A 14,971-nucleotide genomic window follows, 5' to 3' on the forward strand; every position below is an offset into this window, starting at 1 on the left:
CTTAAATTTTACTTTTTTAAAAAAATTGTGAAAATTTTTTCAATACATTTAACACTCAAAAGTAAAAACTGTGTGTGAATTGAATTTAATATACAGTTTAATATATATATATATTTAGTTGATTTAAATAATTAAAGCATTTAAAGATTTTTAATCAAATAATTTTTTTTTAAAAAACTTAACTAAATAATGTTTGCTTAATTAATTATATACACACATATATATACATAAGAACTTTTATAAAAAAAAACTGTTTTATCATTATCAACATTATATGTATGATAAATGTTAATTAAATGCTTTAAATCAACCTTATAGTTGTTATATCAAACTTTATATATATAAAAAATTAATTTTAATTTTATTTGAAAACTTTTCATCATTAGAAAAAAATGTGTTTTATATATTAAAAAAAAAATTTTTTTGCTGTATATAAATATCTAAGTGATATCTGTATAAACTGTTTTTATTTTTTATTTTATTTGGTATTATTATTAATACAGATAACACACACACAGGTATAACCCATATTTTTTTCACATATATATATATATATATATATAATAGTAAATATAATTTAGTTTAGTTTTGTTGATAAATACATACATAAATAATCGTGAATAATATGTGTGTTACACACATATACATACATACATACACATGACTAACATTTAAAGTGAAAAAAATCAGATTTTTTTTAATTAACAAAAATATTACATCAAAAAAAATCATTAAATAAAATCTCAACACAAAAAATTACAAGCATTTTTAAACGTAATATAAATTATTAAAGATATAGATATTGTGTTAAATAATAAAAAAAAAGGTTAATATTAATCAAAAAAAAAATAATAATATTATTATTATTATTTTAACTAAAATAAACTAAACTAATTATGATACGTATATAAAAAAAAATTATTTAGATATTACCGCTAATTGTTATTAAAAAAATATTTTTATATATATATATATATATAAAAATCATATTTATAATAATAATTATTATTTTAATTATCTATTATTATTAATTACTAGTAAATATGATTTATATATGTGTGTGTGTGTGTATTATATCTATAATAATTATTATTATAATTAATTAATTAATTAATTAATTAATTGTGATGCTATCGTCAATTTGGCCAATTGATCCCGGTGTTTGATTACCAATTTTCTATTAATACCCAACTTGTCGCAACAATCTACCAGTCCAGGTGACTGGGCTGGGGTATCGACCATCGACTGGGTACAGGTGCCGCCCAAATACTGTGGTAAATATCGGTCGTGAAAGTGGTCGAAAATTTGTTTTTTTTCGGCAAACTTATCCATCGACTTGCGATAGGTTGACTGTACCATATGTCTGGCCACTGGTCCCTGATTATAGTGTATCAGATAACGACAAGCGGGAAACTGGCGAACCAATCGTATCAGATATAGTACTAGTTGTAGCTCAGTTAGGGCTAGACTACCCGTTCCCGTATAGTCAACCAATACGACAAACCGATTGTTACCATTGGCCGATTTGTCTAATTTATCCAATTGATGGGCCAGAAATTGTTTGGCCAGTCGCCGACTGCTGGCACCCGGTACTAATCGGCCCAATTGCCGGTCCAATCGGACAATCATAACCAGATTACCGTCCTTATCTTGATTATACTGGAATACACTGCCCATCTGATACAACTCCCGCGGGAAATCCGTGTCCACTTTACCCGCAAATCCCTTTAGTTTACGCCATTTCAATGTACGGCTAATCAGATTATAGGCATCCGTTTCGGACATTTTTTCCAAAAATATACAATACTTGATAAGCCAGCCCTCACTGGTTATACAATCCATGTCCACGGGTTCATACAATTGGGGATTACTGTCAAACTCCTGTATCAATCGATTGGTAACATTTGAAAAAACTTGTGCCAATTCAAAGGCAGACATTATTTTTTGATTTTTTTTTTGGTGATTATTATTATTATTAATATTATTATTATATCAATTGGATGTCAATTATTATTACAACCTATTATTATAAGTTTTTTTTTTTGTTGTATTTATTTATTTAATTTTTTGTTTAGGATTTAATTCCTCTATTAATATATATTTGTAATAAAAAATCAAAAGATTATTATTATTATTGAGAAAAAAGTTTTTCAATTTTTTTCCAATTTTTTTTTATCTATTGATTAGTGATTATTATTATTATTATTATTATTATTATTATTATTATTATTATTATTATTATTATTATTATTATTATTATTATTATTATTATTATTATTATTATTATTAGTATTATTATTATTATTATTATTATTATTATTATTATACACTATTTTTTTGACAACAACAACACAACAAAAAATGTTTTGATTTTTTTTAAATAAAAATTTTATTTTTTAGATTTTTCACTCAGATATATTTATTTATTTATTTATAAAATAATTTTTTATTTTATTTTTTGAAAAAACACAATTATTTATCATCACAAAAATAAAATAAATAAAAATACAGTTATATATATACATACAATATATGGTAACTATTTATTAATGTTAAAAATCACTTATGAAAAGATCAGAGAAAAATAAATTTATTTTTGATTTTTATTTTTGATTTTTATTTTTTATTTTATTTAAGTCTTGACTTTTGACTCTTAAAAAATCTAAAAATTCATTCACGAAATACTACTGTATATTATATATATCTCACTTTTTTTACACAAAGATTTTTTTTAAAAAAGCAATGATAAAAATACAACAAAAATAACAAAAAACGTAACTTTTTTCATATATATTATATATAGATATATATAAAACTTTCTCTGATATTATATATATATACAGAGAGACACAATATATATATGTTTAAAACATCAGCAAAAATATATATTTTATAGTTGTTTTAGTTTTAAAAATAAATTTTTGATAATAATTTCACTTAACACTCACTCACACACATACATCACTTAAGTTTCACTAAATATCAAAAATTTATTTTTGATATAAAATTCATATATCGTATATATATATATATAGTAATGGCTTTATAACAACAAAAAATATTTTATATATAATTTTTTTTTGATTTTACTTTTAGAGACAACCAACAAAATAATGTGAAATTTTTTTATTTGTGATGAATTTAATCGTTAGTGATGTGATGTATAGTCTTTCTAACTATATATATATATATATATATATATATACTGTATATATCTATAACTTTTGAGGAGTAGTAGTAGTTGTCTTTTATATATCATATATATATTTATTAAACTTATATATAATATTTAATACCTGTTTACTACTACTACTACTACTACTACTACTACTACTATAACTACTACTAATCAAATACAGTATGATTTCATTATAAAAAACTCGCAAAACATTTCATACTTTACTTTTATAATGACCTCATTCTTCACTGAAAAACATTTTCATTTAAACAGTATATACAGTATATATATATTGTATATACTGTACGCACGTATACAGGTATGTAAAGTACAGTATATATATATACAGTACATACACATTGACACTAACACACACACATATACATACATACATACATCATATGATAACTACCTCTATATACATATGATTTTTGTGTGTATGTATTGTATATAAGTCCTCGGGATTTGTCGATGATTTTTACTTTTGTATGTACTGTATGTATGTATGTATGTATGTATGTATGTATGTATGTATGTATGTATGTATGTATGTATGTATGTATGTATGTATGTATGTATGTATGTATGTATGTATGTGTGTGTGTGTGTGTGTGTGTGTGTGTGTGTGTGTGTGTGTGTGTGTGTGTGTGTGTGTGTGTGTGTGTGTAATACTATGTATATACTGTATATACAGTTATGTATAGTAAATGTGTGTTTGTAAACCATTGCCGGGATCTTCAAGGAGGTCGACTACTATTACTAATACTACTATTACTACTACTACTACTACTACTACTACTACTACTGGTGACCTACCAGACCTCCTCGGTTGTCATACAAAACTAAAGCTATAATTTGCTTATTATTATTTATAACTAAACAAAAATTTCATTATTAAATTCAACATATTTTTTATTATCAAAAATTTTTATCATATTTTTTCACTGTCTATATACTAATGATGATAATAATAATAATAATGAAAATCTAGTGCACACACACACATACACACACACATACACACACACATACACACACACATACACACACACATACACACACACATACACACACACATACACACACACATACACATACATACACACACACATACACACACATACACACATACACACACACATACACACACACATACAGATACATACACACATACACGCATACATACACACACATACACACACATACACACACATACACACACTACTAACCCAAACACACACACAATGTGTTTAAATTAATAGTAGATTTTTTTATGAGATAAACATATTTTATTTTATTTTATCATATTTTTATTAATTTAAAATAAATAATAGTAAAAATAATTGTCTGTACATATTATTATTATTATTTTTTGTTGGTTTGTAACCAATTGTTTGTATTTCATTGAATTTATTAAATCAATTATTTTATTATTATTTTTCTACTCCTTAACAATATTTTTTATATATATAAGTTTTATATATTAATAATAATAATATTTTTGTTGTTGCCAGATGCTACAACAATGTTTGTTTATGTAATTTTTTATTATTATTTATATTTATATTATAATATAATAATGTTATAATAGTGTATATACTGTACTATACACTGTATACTATATATTTAATTTTCAAAATAAATGTGATATATTTTACATATATTTGCAAAAAAAATAATAATGTTTTTTTATGTTATAAAATTAGATTTTTTGTTGTTGTATTTTTTTTGTTATTATTATTATTATACCGTATTTGAACATTAAATTTGTTTTTTTTTCTCAAATATTTATATACTGTTTATATACTATATATATATATTTATAGTAATACTGTTAGATAAATATTGCACAATACTAGCAGTATATAGTTAAACATAAGTTTTTATTATTATTATTATTATTATTATTATTATTATTATTATTATTATTATTATTATTATTATTATTATTATTATTATTATTATTATTATTATTATTATTATTATTATTATTATTATTATTATTATTATTATTATTATTATTATTATTATTATTATTATTATTATTATTATTATTATTATTATTATTATTATTATTATTATTATTATTATTATTATTATTATTATTATTATTATTATTATTATTATTATTATTATTATTATTATTATTATTATTATTATTATTATTATTATTATTATTATTATTATTATTATTATTTTATACAAATATATACTGTATTTAATAAGTGTACAAAAAAATTTGTAAAGTTTAATGATGTATAACTTAAAACTAAAATAAATATAATTATATATAATATAATAGTTGTTTGTTTGATATTTTTATTTATTTATTTATTTATATTTATGTTTTCTTAACAAGTTTCTACTAAACAAATGCATAATAAAAAATTATTTTATTTTTTTGTCTAAATAAAAACTATTGAATGTTTATGTTTTTTTGTGTTGAAAATTAAAAAAAAAATTTAAAAAAAAGTTTTTATTTCTACGAAAAAAAACTAAAACACTAAACAATAGTTTTGTATTTTGAATAACAATTATGCAATTAATTTTTTTTTATTAAAAAAGTTATTTTAAGTTACTCATGCATATTATAATTTATATATATATATATATATATAATTTATATGTATATATATACAGTAAATACTATTTATTGCTTATTATATTGAAATTAATTTTATTTTTAAAAAAAACAATTGAAAACAATAAATTATTATTATTATTATTGCAAATCTGTCATTATTAACGTTTAATGTTAATTTAAAATCATTATTATTATTATTATGACTGTTTAGTTAGTTATTATTATTATTAATTTTTAATTATATGCGTAAAAATTGGTAAATAAGTACATAAATGCAAATTTTAAATTTTGCACCTATAAATAGGATAAATAATTTTTTTTTTAAAATTATAATCATAATTATAAACACATATTTAAATAATTTACTATATATATACAGTACTTTCTATAATAACTTAATAAAAAAAACATAAAAATAATTAATTAATAATCAATAATAACCTGTTTTTAAGATAGAGAGAGAGCGAAACATTTGATAATATTTTTGTTTTAATCATTTTAATTTAATTAAACTTTATTTTTTTTGTTTGTTAAGTTCAAATAAACATATTATTATTATTATTAAAATTTTTATAATCATAATCAACAATAACGGAAAAAATCATTAGAAATTCATTAATACAAAAAAAAAATCAAATAATTATTATTAAATTAACGGATTTTTTTTGTTGCTGATTGTTGTTGTGATTTGTTAACTAACTATTAATATATTCATTAATAGTATGTATATATATATTATAAATTATATATTTAATAAAATATATAAATTAAAAAAAACTATTGTGTATTAATATACTGTATATACAGTATATATATATATATATATATATCTTTAAGCATTATGTGCACCAAAAAAAAAATCATAGACAACAATATAAAAGTTTATCCTTGTAGAGGGCTTTTTAAATAATAATAATAAAAAAATATATAATTAATTAATTTAATATTTAAAAATACTGTATAAATATATTTGATTTTTTTTGTACTGTATATTAGTTTAAAGGAAAATATATACTAATAATAATAATAATAATTGTTTAATATGTATTAAGGAGTTGTGTACTAAACACACACACGTAACCAGTGATGTATACAATAATTTTTCCATAAAAAATAAAAATCAATGTATATTTCCACACAATTTACTAACTTATATATACTGTATATCTATTTATACTTATATTTACTTATAATAGAGAGAGAGAGAGAGAGAGAGAGAGAGAGAGAGAGAGAGAGAGAGAGAGAGAGAGAGAGAGAGAGAGAGAGAGAGTGTGTAATGTTTACCCAAAAAATAATTTCTGTCATTTATTTTTGAAATAAGTTGCTATTATGTACTTATTTTAATGTACGTATATACATATATATATATATAATATATACAGTATAATAAACAATAGACAATAATTTATATATATATATATATATTTGATATACACTTTAATACTAATGGGTTAATATAAAAACAACAACAAAATTTTCATTAATAAGTTATTTATTTTTTTATTTATTTTTTAAAGGATTATACTGTACTTGTATTGACAGTTGATAATAAATTATTAATTTTTGTTTCATTGTATGTATATATTTTAAGTCACTCAATAATAAAATAATAAGTTTTTTTTAAAAAACACAATGATAAATATATAAATATTTAATGACAATTGTTTTTTTGGGCCCAAATATAAATAAATAAAATAATTATATAAATTTTATACTAATATAATAATAATAAATACTTTTATTGAAAAAATAATCTATAATATATTTTATCTATCTATCTAAATATCAATTGATTAAATAGTATAAATAATTATAGATTATTATTATTATTATTATTATTTGTAATGCATTTTAATTATATCTATCACTAAATCTTTTTATAATATTTTCATAATATTTTCATAATTTATTTTTATTGATTAAATAGAAATTATTTAAAAATTTATTTACAATATTTCTCATATATATAATAGTTTATACTTATCTAATATATATTATTTATTTAGTTTTTAATTTTTATAATTTTAATATCCAAAAAACACAGTAATAAAATTTATGTTAAAATTTCTCAACATTTTTCTATTATATCAAAACTATTTAGCGGTTAACTGCTTAATGTAATTGTTATTTAATAAACCAAATAATAATAATAATAATAATAATAATAATAATAATAATAATAATAATAATAAATGAAAAAATAATTTATTGTTAATATAAAAAAATATTTTCCGCACACATTATTGTGAATTATTAAATAATAAAATTTTATTATCCAAAAAAATAATAATAAAAAAAATTATTGACATATTTGATCATTAATAATAAAGTATAGTATATATATGAAAATATTAGATATATTATACTAAATAAAAAAAATTGATTTTTTAAATTTTATTTTCTAAACTGTATGTTAAATAATCACTATATAATCAAAAAATTTATTATTTTTTTATTTCATTGATAAGCTATATATATATTGTATAATATTATTTAACCAAAAAAAATTATATGCCAATCACTGAGCCAATCAATTGTATGGAAATTTGTTTTAAAAAAATTATTTTTTAGTTTTTTTTTGAAAAATAAAATAATAAATTTCCATTTACTTATAACAGTTATGTCAAACAAACCATAAAAAAATAATATAAATAACAGTTTCATAAATTTTTTTTATATTGAAATAAAATAAAAGATTACACAATACTCACCATTAAATAAATTATATAAAAAATTTATATAATAGTTATAACAATAATAATAATAATAATATAAATTATAATTTAATTTTCACTAAAAATTTTATTTTGACGTAAAGTTTTTTTTTGAAAATAAAACATTATAAATTATAATTTACTATTACTTTAAAATTTATATATATATATATATAAATATATATTAATTTATATTTTATTTACTCCCCAGTAATTTATATATATATATATTGTAATACTTTTTTTAAAATTTATTTACGTTTAGTTTTTTTTTTGGTTGTTATCGATGCCATTAAATTGATGAGTCTATGAGATTATTTTATTTATTATTATTATTATTATTATTATTATTTTATATACTGTATATAAAAAAATATATTATATATATATTATATATATGCAACATATGTGTTTATAAATCAAAAAACAAAAAAAAACATTGTTAAATTATTTTGACAAATTTATCCCATTATTTTTTATTACTTATTTGTGTGTGTGTGTGTGTGTGTGTGTTATAAATGTTTATAAATTGAAAAATTGTGTCAAAAAAATATATAATGATTTTTTGTTTAATACTGTATTTTATTTTATATATTACATATTAATTCATAAAAAAATAATAACCCATTACATGAATTTATGTTTTGACTATATTTTATAATATAATTTATTTGTATTTTTATTTAATATATATTTATATACAGTATATACTGTAGTAGTAGTAGTAGTAGTAGTAGTAGTAGTAGTACTTAATATTAAGTAATGACATAAAAAATAAATAAAATTTATATATTAATACAGTATATACTTTATATGGTTATCTAAATCTAAATATACATTAAATAAGATCATAATTTTTGTTGTTTGTTTATTTGCACAAAAAATAAATAAAATAGATTTTTTTTAAATTAAATAATTTTTTTTTCAATACATAATGTTAATTGTGGGGAAAACTGTATAAATTATTATTAGTATTATTATTATTATTATTAAAAACTTAAAACCGATTTTTAATTATTTTTGTTTGTTTGGGTTTATTAGGGTATTGTTTTGGTACCGATCTGTAAGTTATGTTTATATTTTTAATTTACTATTAAATATAACAAATTTATTATTAATACCGTAATAGCTATTCAAATGAAAACTTATAATACATTTGATTTTTTTAAAAGAAAATTAATTTACATTTTATTACTGCTGTAATTACATATAATAAGACACTTATATATTGTTTATAAATACATTATAAGTTATAAACTATATTAGGTTTTTACTTATTATATTTTATAAATATTAAAATCACTTATAATTTCATTTCCAATTTCTAAGTTTTGATTTAATTTATGCAAATTTTTTATATTTTATATATAGTTTTCTATGAAATTTTATTAGTAATATAATAAACATAATAAAACAAATTAAATCATAAATATTATAATAGTTATCATAGTATTATTATTAAGTTATATTTATTATTATTATTTTATTTAATACTACTAAAAAAACAAATGTAATTAATTTAGTTATAAGTATTATTATTGTAAACAATATTTTTTTAAATAATACTAATAATAATAAAATATTAACTTTAAAATATATTTTATAATAATAATAAAAATAAAATAATGTTATTTAAATAAAAACTTGAAACAATTTTTTTTTTGCTTAACAAATTTCATTAAATATTTAATTAAATAAAAATAATTATAATTTATCTTTTTTTTTGTGTTTTGTATTTAATACACCCAAATAAACAAGTTAATTAAACTATAATATATGTACAGTATAGCCTGTATATAATGTATTTATTTATTGATAATTTTATTTAAATACAACTAATTACTAAATAAAATTAATACCCGCTATGATATCAAAGTGAATATTTAAATAGTTTTAATGCTTAAAAAATTACAGACAGAAAAAAATTAATTTATTTTTTTATCTATATATTGTATTATACTTTATATGTACTTTAATATTATTATTTTTTATAAAAAAAATCATATATATATATATCAGATTTAATTTTTTTAATGATATACACTGTATATATAAATTTGTATTATATAACCGATTTGCTAGACTTGTCACGTATGCAATGTGTTATTAGTTATAGCTTTAATAGCCTAATATCACTTGATTTATACTATAAGGTATACATATATATGTGTGATATTTATATTTATTAATATATATGATATTAATATTTATATATTATATATGTATATAAATCTAAATACTTATGTGTTAGTGTGTCTGGAAATAATTTGTTGATATCGTATACAACCATTATATACAGTATATATCCAATTTATATACATTATATACTATATATATATATATTATTTTATTTTCAAAAAAAACTTGAAAAGTTTTGTTTTCTGAAATCTATACGAGCCTTTTTTGTGTGTGTGTGTGTAGCATTTTTTTTGCGAATTTTGAAATTCTGACTTCAGATTCGGTTAGAGGACTACTAATAATGTATTGAAAAGTTGCATTAAAATTTTGATATCTCTTCGGGAACATATAGAAAATGGCGGCCAAAGTAAAGAAAATTTTAAGAAAAAATATTTTAAGTATAAATTTGAATAGAGCATCAAAAGCAAGCATAAAAATATGCATTAAAATTTTGATATCTCTTCGGGAACATAGAGAAAATGGCGGCCAAAATAAAAAAAAATTTAGGTAAAATTTTTAACGTTTAGAATTGTATAGAGCATCAAAAATAAGATATAATAAATTAAAATTATTTTTTTTATTTTTTTAAAAATGGCGGCCAAAGTAAAAAAATTTAGGTAAAAATTTTAACGTTTAGAATTGTATAGAGCATCAAAAATAAGATATAATAAATTAAAATTATTTTTTTAAAAAAAATGGTGACAAATGTATAAAAAATTAAGGTAAATTTTAGCGCTTAGAATTGTATATAGTATTAAAAATAAGATATAATAGATTAAAATTATATTAATTTTTAAAAAAAAATGGCAGCAAAAGTATGATTTTAACTGTTTATTTTGTTATACTAAATCATTTAATACCAAACATGATTATATTTGTTTATTTCATTATATTAATCATCTGATACCCTACATGACTATAGTTGTTTTGTTTGTCATTCCGAGTCATTAGATACCCTACATGACTATGGTTGTTTATTTTGTCATACCGAATCATTTGATACCATACATGACTATAGTTGTTTATTTTGTCATACCGAATCATTTGATACCATACATGACTATGGTTGTTTATTTTGTCATACCGAATCATTTGATACCATACATGACTATAGTTGAGTTTATTTTGTCATTCCGAGTCATTTGATGCCCTACATGACTATAGTTGAGTTTTGTTTGTCATTCCGAGTCATTTGATACCCTACATGACTATGGTTGAGTTTATTTTGTCATACCGAGTCATTTGATACCCTGCATGACTATAGTTGAGTTTTGTTTGTCATTCCGAGTCATTTGATATCCTACATGACTATGGTTGTTTATTTTGTCATACCGAATCATTTGATACCATACATGACTATAGTTGAGTTTATTTTGTCATTCCGAGTCATTTGATGCCCTACATGACTATAGTTGAGTTTTGTTTGTCATTCCGAGTCATTTGATACCCTACATGACTATGGTTGAGTTTATTTTGTCATACCGAATCATTTGATACCATACATGACTATAGTTGAGTTTATTTTGTCATTCCGAGTCATTTGATGCCCTACATGACTATAGTTGAGTTTTGTTTGTCATTCCGAGTCATTTGATACCCTACATGACTATGGTTGAGTTTATTTTGTCATACCGAGTCATTTGATACCCTGCATGACTATAGTTGAGTTTATTTTGTCATTCCGAGTCATTTGATGCCCTACATGACTATAGTTGAGTTTTGTTTGTCATACCGAATCATTTGATACCATACATGACTATGGTTGTTTATTTTGTCATACCGAATCATTTGATACCATACATGACTATAGTTGAGTTTATTTTGTCATACCGAATCATTTGATACCATACATGATTATAGTTGAGTTTATTTTGTCATTCCGAGTCATTTGATACCCTACATGACTATGGTTGAGTTTATTTTGTCATACCGAGTCATTAGATAACCTACATAACATTATTTAAATTATGTATATTTTACCAGTTTTTTATTTTTGTTACTATATAAATTAATACTATATAATTATACAAACTATTTGGTTTCAACATATTTATGATATTCAAGTTTTTTTTTCTAATAATGCTTTCTAGCATTCTTAACTGGTTTTTATTTTGCTATAGACTTAGTAACAAATCCATGGCTAATCTGGTGAGACATATAATGTGTGAAAACCTATAACATTGGTATTTATTTTATGTGTGTATGTGTATGTGTATGTGTATGTGTATGTGTATGTGTATGTGTATGTGTATGTGTATGTGTATGTGTATGTGTATGTGTATGTGTATGTGTATGTGTATGTGTATGTGTATGTGTATGTGTATGTGTATGTGTATGTGTATGTGTATGTGTATGTGTATGTGTATGTGTATGTGTATGTGTATGTGTATGTGTATGTGTATGTGTATGTGTATGTGTATGTGTATGTGTATGTGTATGTGTATGTGTATGTGTATGTGTATGTGTATGTGTATGTGTATGTGTATGTGTATGTGTATTGAGCACCGGTATTGAGTCTCTCTCTAACACCAATGTCAGACTAATATCATAAAAATATATATCTTTAGTATACGTTATACCGGTATATATATATATATATATATATATATATATATATATATATATATATATATATATATATATATATATATATATATATAAAAAATATATATTAATTTTATTGGCTATCGTGTACTTCAATATCAATATATCTAAAAAAATAAACTCATGTTTTATTAAATTCACATTTTATTTTGTCGGGCAATACTTGTTAATAAATTATTATTATTATTATAACTACTATTTGACTGTACACTTGTTGTTATTATTTGTATGGATAAAGTGTAACTGATTATTATGATTATAGGATTAAATATTTTATAATTTTTTTTATGTAGAAAAAAATAAATATTTTATTTTAAAAAAATTATTATAATTAATTTTTATTTCATTTATTCAAACAAAAAATAATAATGATTGAAATATATAAAAGTTATAATAATAATAATAATAATAATAATAATAATAATAATAATAATAATAATAATAATAATAATAATAATAATAATAATTATAATAATAATAAAAAGTTACAATATATATATATATATTTATAATAAATTTAGATTATATGATGATATATCATTTTTAATTTTTATATTTTTTTAAAAATTACTGTAACTATGGCTCAGTATATTTAAATATATTACTAATAAAAAAAATTTAGTTTTATTTTACACAAAAAAAATATCATAACGTTTTAAAAGTTTTTTAAAAAATTATTTAGATTTTTCAATCATCATCATAGCCTCCAATAGTAATTTATTAAAATATTTTTTTTTAACTATTGATATTATCCTTCAATTATTTATTTAATTTTTTTGGGAGACTCTCTCTCTCTCAAAAAAATATGGGTAACCTTAGTATATATTATTTAATAAAAAATATCGTATTTTTTAAGGTTATTATTGAATTGATTTTTACATAAAATTGTTAGTTTTTTAAAGTGTTAATTAGCTTTTAGTTTTATTTTTATCATAGTTTTGATCAATAATATTTTTATTGTAAATAAAAAAAAATCTAGATTACAATTAGATTGTATTATAATTATTATAACATAGATATATATATAAAAAAATTATAGTAATAAAATTAATAACATTGATTTTTTATTATTATTATTATAGACACAATAAATCATATTAAGTATCATATTATTATTTTTTGTATTATATATTTGTATTATATAAATATTTAAGTAATATATTAATTATCTAATTTTTTTTAAATATAGCAATTATTATGAGATATTATTAAAAATATATTTTAAAAACAATTTCTAAGATTACCAGGTAACATTGAAAAAAATAAAAATTCATTAATAATTTAAGTTTAGGGTTTATATTATATATATAGATTTAAAATATTATAACAAAATTTTATTTATATATTATACATAAATATTAAATTAAAAAAATATATTATATTTTACACTATTTATTTACAATTACTAGATTGTTATCAAAAAATAAATTAAAAAATAATGTTAATTATGATAAATACTTAATAAAATACTTATAAAAAAACTAAAATTTTTTATATAAATCATAATTATAGTGTAAACATAATGATTGTTAAAAATAAATTATAATAAACAATAGTTGTTAACAACTTATTAATAATTAATATTTTATATAAAATTTTTTTATTACAATTATAAAACATTTAAAAACTACATTTATTTCAACATTATATTTTAATTAACATTATAAGTGTTTAAAAACTACATTTTTCAACATTACATTTTTCAAACAATAT

The 14,971-nt window shown here is 19.0% G+C and overlaps 1 protein-coding gene across 1 annotated transcript; it reads right to left on the reverse strand.

The window, feature by feature from the left end:
- Positions 1 to 1,084: 1,084 nt before the first annotated feature.
- LOC128957137 (motile sperm domain-containing protein 2-like) lies at positions 1,085 to 1,952 on the reverse strand. The gene has a single exon (XM_054302855.1). The coding sequence runs from the start codon at positions 1,936 to 1,938 to the stop codon at positions 1,111 to 1,113; it is 828 nt and encodes a 275-aa protein (XP_054158830.1). The 5' UTR covers positions 1,939 to 1,952; the 3' UTR covers positions 1,085 to 1,110.
- Between the last annotated feature and the right edge of the window lie 13,019 nt (positions 1,953 to 14,971).

This window comes from Oppia nitens, unplaced genomic scaffold, assembly GCF_028296485.1.
Source record: "Oppia nitens isolate AA-2021 unplaced genomic scaffold, nextdenovo-longstitch-racon4-pilon3 scaffold36_pilon_pilon_pilon, whole genome shotgun sequence".
Lineage (NCBI taxonomy): Eukaryota > Metazoa > Arthropoda > Arachnida > Sarcoptiformes > Oppiidae > Oppia > Oppia nitens.